At 31.2% G+C, this 8,070-nt stretch overlaps 2 protein-coding genes across 2 annotated transcripts; one reads left to right on the plus strand and one right to left on the minus strand.

Annotated features, from left to right (window-relative positions):
- Positions 1-2,855: 2,855 nt before the first annotated feature.
- LOC123711937 (oxidized purine nucleoside triphosphate hydrolase-like) lies at positions 2,856-3,810 on the plus strand. The gene has a single exon (XM_045664812.1). The coding sequence runs from the start codon at positions 3,171-3,173 to the stop codon at positions 3,672-3,674; it is 504 nt and encodes a 167-aa protein (XP_045520768.1). The 5' UTR covers positions 2,856-3,170; the 3' UTR covers positions 3,675-3,810.
- A 300-nt stretch (positions 3,811-4,110) lies between these two features.
- Positions 4,111-8,064, minus strand: LOC123712402 (nuclear pore complex protein Nup85). Its single transcript, XM_045665480.1, has 9 exons — positions 7,888-8,064; positions 7,119-7,808; positions 6,742-6,864; positions 6,403-6,615; positions 6,216-6,322; positions 5,872-6,089; positions 5,216-5,410; positions 4,889-4,988; positions 4,111-4,624 (listed from the first exon to the last, which is right to left on the minus strand). The coding sequence occupies exons 1-9, from the start codon at positions 7,960-7,962 to the stop codon at positions 4,420-4,422; spliced, it is 1,926 nt and encodes a 641-aa protein (XP_045521436.1). The 5' UTR covers positions 7,963-8,064; the 3' UTR covers positions 4,111-4,419.
- Between the last annotated feature and the right edge of the window lie 6 nt (positions 8,065-8,070).

The following is an 8,070-nucleotide window of genomic DNA, read 5'->3' on the forward strand; positions in this document are numbered from 1 at the left end:
CACTATCTCTACGAGTATTATAATAAATTTTAATATATCTGCGAGTTACAAACTCTTATAGTCTTATAGTAATAAAACAACACAGTTTTAATGACAACAAATTATTTATATCATTACTAGCTGCCCCCGCGAACTTCGTTTCTCCTTAATGTGGTTTTAGTTAGCCTTAATACCATGACACGAAAGAATAATTTCACTGTATTATCGTCACTATAATTTGAATTTGATTTACACTTCGGCCTAAGTAACACGTGGTTGGCTATGCTAACACCAAAAACTAAAAAAGTTGAAATAATTGAATTTCACGGTATTTCGTTTACTACAGAATAAATTTAATTTATACTTTAGCCTCAATAACACGTGGTAATCATGATATTGAATTGTAGCTTATTTGACACATTTCTCGGTTTACCATAGCAGTGCCATCTATTGATTACTTACTCAATCCAGTCGAAAAGTATCGACATCTGTTAGAATCTTTTGGAGTTAACAGATAATTGTAACTGTCAATTAATTATAGACAAATAATTTGCAATAAAATAAAATGGCGACTATAATTAAAGATCTAAGCTATCCTATCTCTTAAGTTGGACCAGGCTGCTCACGGTGTGCCAATTTAATTTAAAATCGGATAAGTAGTTTAAGAGTCGCGGACAAACATCGTGACAGGAGATTTATATATATTAAGATTATTTTAGAGTTGCCTGGAAGCGATCGACCATCGCTTGTAGCGATAGGGCCGCCCGTCATTCCTGATGAAATTGTTATTTGTTTTTATTTTAATGTTAATGTCTCAATAAAAATATATTGTTTTTACAATGATTGAGGCTGAAAAGAACCGTTTTGCAATATTAAGATTTTAATTACTCCGAATAAAGTTTAACTATAAATTAACATTAAGATAGCTTTGATTACCGTAGGTCACCACCATACGGCAGTCGTCATGTCACGGCCCCTATAGGTATTTAAAATGGTGGTAAATTTATCTACACCATAACACTAAACCCCCAAACCATCTGGATTATAAGGACAGCATGCGACATTTTTGCATTTTCATAATTAAGATTCGATTAGTCATAAAAATCACAAATTGATAACCCAAAAGTACGAAAATAAGCGCAATCTTTCGATTGTGATGGACAATAATTATCGTTAATGTAACGACCAATACTTCGCTGGCTCACTGTAACAAAGTCCTATGTTGAAATTTTTGTCTTTTGTAAAATGAATACATAGTAATGCTAATGCTAGTGTGATGTAATAATATAATTTAAGATATAGAATTAGAATTTAATGCTTTCTAGAAACAAAAAAATGGATATTAACTTTATACTCTACAATATTACAGAAACTCAAAATACGCAGAGCTTTGTGATAGGAAAACTATTCAATTATTTAAACCAAAACTTAGGACTTGGTTTTTCCGATAAAGTTTATGTCCAATTACAGTTTGTTTATAGTCACATGCACTATTTAATTGAAGTACATAAAGTGTTGACATACTGGCCAGTCTGACATGCTTTGGGCTATACCTGAAACCAGGTCTCCGTGATCCCTGGGCCAGGATTCTGTGATGAGGCATTGGGCAGCTAGAAGATGTGTAACCAAATTCGTAAAAGAAGACCCGGCTGCTCCTTGGAGCAATTCTGGACATGACATCTTACTCTGACAAAAATATGGCTGTAACAAAAAAATAGATGGTTTCACAATGTCTTTACTTAAATAGGTACACCTTTATAAACTATTCTACTCTAAATGTTTCTACTAAATAGTAAGTAAATGATATTATGAAGCGGACTAAAGTTAGTAAATTCTACTAAACTCAATACGCACCTACGTCCTTTCTCCCAAAAATACTAGTATTTTTACAATATTAATTAGTTTTTAATTAATGTATTTATGGAATAATTATTATATTAATTTTTCTCACTTTAATCAATACTTTGCGAGCCACAAACAAAGTTACGACGACAATATTAAGTGACTTGTAATTTATCTTATCAAACTTATGTAAATACAACCACCCACACCAACCATTAGTTATTATACAATATATATTGGGAGATAGTAAAACAACTTTCGATATGTTCAATCAGTATCAACTGGCTGGTGACTCGAGTAGGTCTGGTAGGGGGAAAGTTATTTTTTATTAAACCACGTTAATAAAAAGGAACGGTCGATTGGCAGCAATGTATCATATAAATTTATTCGTATACAGTATACCTAATTTAATATGGTAACTATGCAATTTACGAATTATTCAGTTTTCACAATTTAAATAACCCATTCCATACTCGGTATTACCAATACCATTAAAAAACATGAATAATTACTCTAATAAATGGTAAGTTTCCCTTGCATACTAAAAAGAAAAAAACTTATGTTACACTAGATGTGACCTACTGACGATAATTGAATGTAAGTGATAATATTCACACGAAAAATAATGCTATACACTTATATAATTCAGCTAGGGTCAAACCCGGGTCAGAACTACTCAGAATCGTACATTTTGAAGTAGTATTTCAGACTGACTATGTTCAGTAAGCATATAAGTATTTTGCCGAGTTTTTAAATATATATTCATATAAAGATTCCCGAGGTCATAAATTTGCCCTTTTTTAAATAAGATTATGCAATTATATTCATTATCTGCACAGAGTATGACATTCGAAAATAGCCGTCTTTAGAATCTGAATTTCTACTGTGCTAGTCTAGAGCACACACTTATTACTATATTCATATTAAAAATATAGTGTTACATAATATTCTTCAGTACAGGAGTACCAAATGAAGTAGTAACAACTTAAAGTTATCTATGGTAACAAGTATCAAATTATGGCAAGTGGCACATTAAGTATCCTATATCTGTGGTGGAAAATAAATATATATTATAATAAGTTGTGGTCTAAGTAACCAATACCAAAGGCGGGATAAAACGAATTAAATAAAAGCTATTATTATTATTAGTTTTAAATATTAATTTCCTTTATTAAATCTGATAAAATGTGTAATAAACACAAATCCTATGACCAGTAATTCTCTCAATTTAGTGTGAAGATCTGTTCAGCACACCTACAAATTATAGGTATTACTTAAAGATTTACGAAAATCGCTAAAATTTGAAAAAAAATAGGTAAAAGTCGTTGGAAAATTATTTATGACTAAACATGACTTTTTTAAAAAAAGTGTACACACTTGTATTTCTAAGAAAAGATAACAAAATATTGCTGGGTCTGAAGAAACGAGGTTTTGGTGTAAACAAATGGAATGGATTTGGCGGGAAAGTCGAGCCTAATGAGACTATTCTTGAAGCAGCAGCACGGGAATTAAAAGAAGAATCTTGTGTTGATGTTAAAGCTAGTGAATTGCAAAATATAGCTCATTTAGAGTTTACATTCGAAGGTGATCCCACTATGATGGATGTAAGAGTATTTTCTGCTAATGTTTTCCAAGGTGAACCTAAAGAAACAGAAGAAATGATACCTAAATGGTTCGAACTTGATGCAATACCATATAATGACATGTGGCCTGATGATAATATTTGGTTCCCACTTATGTTGAGTGGTAAATTATTTTATGGAATATTTAATTTTAAAGGATTCAATACAATATTAAACTACAACATTCAAGAGTTAGAATCAATGGAAGCTTTCTACAAAATACATAAGTAAATGGAATGGCTTTTATTCTAACTTGTGTGTGTGATAATTATGTGATTAAAATAAATTGTGATAAACAAGTGTTATATTACTCCTCTAGGCTTTTGTATTATTGAGCTTTTTCTATAATTAAACAGTCTTAAAATAGTTTCAGTAAGTTTTATTATGAAAAACATATACTGTAAAAGTATTGTCATCATAACTTCAAATACAAAATGTGTTTTGTATTATTATACAATTATCATATAATAATTAATTAGTCATAATATATTTACATATAAATGTCACAATTTTAGACATTTCCAATTCTTTATAAATTTATTTTATTCTCTGATCTTAAGCAAATACAATTGTATTTGCTTTTGCTGTCTAACATTCTAGGTAGGCCATAATTAATAAATTTGTTTGGAATTATATTTTTAATGAAACAACATTGTATCAAAATGTTTTATAATTTACAACTGTAACTCATCATTAATAACTATGGAATCATGTTACGCTTAAAACTGTACTTAAAAACTGAAATACTCTCCAGGACCAGACAGTAATAATTAGCAATTAAAAAACAGAGATTTATAACATCTTTACTGGTAAACTGCAAATAGTATGTATGACAAAAATTCTCAATCTGGAACATCTATATAAGGGTTAGTAGTTTCGACATATAATTTTATGAATTGCAAAACATGTAGGAAACATACAAATAGTCTTTCAACACTATTGATATTCATTGATTAAATTTAAAACACCACTAATACTAATCCTCATCTGGTAGGTTGAGAAGGGCAGTCCTTTCAAGATTTCTAGCAAGAGCAAATCTTAGCATATCTGCTTTCTTACCAGTAAGAGCACAAGAATGCAATTCCAAACACAGCATTATTTCATATGTGTCATCAGCTGATAACACTGGTGTCTCCGTTTCAAGCAGTGGTAAAGTGTCTAAGAGAAGAGTCTCCCAGAAACTGAAATATGTTTTAAAGCACTATGTTAATGGTAAGCAACAATATAATTAAAAATTTCAACTTCTTTTTTTTTTCTTTAATCTTTTCTAGTGAAATGGCAAAATTACACAGTGCAAAGTGACAAAATTTCTAAGTGGTTGAAGTATAACATGTTTAAAAATGTGTATAGGAATTTGTTCTATTCAATTACATAGTGCATGCTGGGTTCAACTATAACAATTAAAATATTTCTTGTTTTTTTAGGATAAAAAAGGCTATACTTACAAATCTGGAGATAGTTTCGAAGTAATTAAAGAAACCAATAACTTTGCAGCTTTTCTAAACTCCCTGTTCTTATATAGGTTGTGGAAATCACAGTATTTACCTAAAATCAAAACAATTTTGTTTCATGAAGAACAAGTATATAACAAACAGCAAAAAAATTTGACATATTTGTGTCTATATAAAAGCATATGGCATTGGATATTTAATATTTCAATATATATTGTCATAACATTGAATTTTATAATTCCAGAATTGGCAGTAAACTATTTTAATACAGAGGCCAGAGTTAGTTAAGTTAGTTTTCAAAACAAAAGCTTTTTTACTGACTGAGTAGTACAGTAGATCCAGTCAGTAGCAATTCAGCGTGAGGTAATGGAGCGCCGGCGCAGTACCGACGCAAGGCCTGTTCGGCTGCTCGCGCGCACAACTCAGTGGAACGAGTTCGGCCTCCCCACGTTAATGCAGCACCGGAATTACCACTTTTTAAACGTCGCGTTGACATACAACCACAAACTGTTTGCACTAAAAATAATAATAATTAAAAGATAATTCTAATAATGTAATAAATCAAAGGCAGATATATAATCAATAAAATTATAAAAGATTACTAAACTTTACATTTACTGCCAGTTCTCTAATGAAGGTAATAAGAAAAATCAAATTATAATGAATGTAAATTGTTTACAATTAATTAGAAATAAATGGACTTTATTATAATATCATGACATAGCATAACAGATGTTTAATCTTTACTAAGAAAGAAATCTAGAAAGACATAAAATTATGGTTAAGCATTGATTTAGATAGATATTGAAAGCTGAAAGTAAAAATATAAGGCAAAAATTAATATTTTTATTATTATTATTTTTTTAATTCTTTTATATAAAGTAAAACAAGTTCGAGACTCTTAGTGTAAATTCACATATAAAAAGTTTAAGAGTTATCAGTTAAGTTATTTATTATGTTAATGAAAATTGACCTACCAACATTTGGCAATCCATATTTATTAGCCTCTGCCAATATTCTCATTGCCTTGGCTTCAGACTCTATTGGGATCCTTTCTAATAATAGCTCAGCTCTCTTGAGACCCTCAGGTGGGGTTGCAGCAAGGTATGAGAGACCCGCAGACCAGAGAGACTTATGCTCCATCAGTAATGAACCATATTCCAAGATAAGACTGTCCCTAATTTGTGCTGTAACACTAAAAAAATGTATTTACAAATTGACCTCTAGCTCAATTAACTAATCGGAACTTAATGTTTTATAAAAAAACCTATCTATGGACAATGGATCTAAATGAAAAACTTGTTTAATAGCTGTGACTTACTCAATTTGTTTGTCCAAGATCTGCAATTTACCACAATGATATAGCATGTCGGTGAGATGTGTCGCAGACCAGCCATTGTCCGATACTTGTTGCATTTCATGTATCACCTAGAATACAAAAAATACTCTTTTACAATAGTATTAATTAAAACCATTTCAATTACTTATTCTTGTCACATAATCTTCACCTGATGTAAATCCCCCTCAAGCAATGCTTGTATTATTATATCTAAATGTGTTTTTTCTCCTGGTGTCAGACCAGCACATGCTGCAGCAGCACTTGCCATTTCCCGCCGTTTTGCCCATGGCATTGTAAACAGAATCCAACCTCCTAGCATATCAAACCATGATGTGTACTTGATACGAATAGTCTCAAAGGCAGTGTAGTCCCCAATCATAATCTGTAAGACGGTCAACATGAAATTTTTAATTATTTATCAGAAAAAATAGAGATGTGATTTAGGCAGATACATTTGCTGAAAATTACATGTAGCGATATTTAAAATACTTATGATTAATGACCATACCCTTAATATAAGTTCAAGTTGAGGCTGTAGAGCCAGAGAGCCACTAGTATATTTTGACCTGCACTCAGCATACCAGTGTTTCCAAGATATTGTGAACTCCCCACTAGATATTCCTCCATAAACCTGTAATAATATTACACGATAATAGAATGTCAATTTATTTAACAATAAATAAGAACCACAGTGGCGATACAATCTTTTTTGGTCTGAACCTTAGATTTCTATATTTATTTTATGATCAATATTAACAGAAAGTTCATAGGTGCACAGCGGGGGATTAAACATATGACCTCGGGAACGAGAGTCGAATACTGAAGCCTCTTGCTTTAACATTAATCAACAAAAGAAATAGCAATTCATGTTATTGAAAGACTTACATTATAAACAGGCATAGCACGCATTGAGTTATCCAGCAATTTAAATTCACTGCTATCAGAAGATGAGTGGAGTTTTAATAGAGCTCTAGCCACATCAATTCTGCCTTGTACTACCATCCCAATGACTGCATTCCAATATTCTGGATTGTCTTCTGAGCCCTTTTCACATGCCTCTAAAAGTGATGCTGCAGTCTGCTCATGGCAAGGAAAATGAAACCTTACCCATTCTAGTATATATGGTAAGACTATCTCACCAGGAATAACATCTATATATAATATTTCACACAAATGCCAAATACATTCTATTGAATAAAAGATTGTTGTAAAAGACTGAAGGCTGTTCCTTTCCAAGCCATCAGAAACCTTTTCTGTAGCCTCTTGTAAGTTCTCCAGGCATACTCTTACAATAGAGCGGTATTGACGAGATAGTTTCAAATATTCGACTTGATTATCAGAATTTTTTGACATATCAGAAGCCCTTTGCAAAGACAAAAATGCACCATTTGCTTCATTTACTAATTTACGCAAAATAGGAGTAAATAGTGATATTTCTTGGCGGATATCTAAAATTTTGTTATCCGAATTTTCAATAGTTTTATTCGTTGTTTGACTACCCGGAAATATAGAAAACTTATTCCCTCGTCTCCAAGCGCATGCCACATTTCTCTCAAAACATTTGTGTGGCAGATTCTGAAATAAATCTTAAAGTAATTAACAATACATTTTTTTTTAAACATAACCTTTATTGTAATATTTAGTAAGAACTTACAAACTGTTTTACTCGTTTCTTATTGTAAATGGTATGAGAATTCAGATTTGCATCCGAAAATCGCGTAGAATTCATCGTTAATTTTACCAAATCTTCGCTAGAGAATAAAGTAAAATAAAATTTATTGTTAAAATGTAAACCGTTGTATATTTTCCAGCGGTAAGCACAGACTAGGAAGTATAT

The sequence above is a fragment of the Pieris brassicae genome, chromosome 7 (assembly GCF_905147105.1).
Source record: "Pieris brassicae chromosome 7, ilPieBrab1.1, whole genome shotgun sequence".
NCBI lineage: Eukaryota > Metazoa > Arthropoda > Insecta > Lepidoptera > Pieridae > Pieris > Pieris brassicae.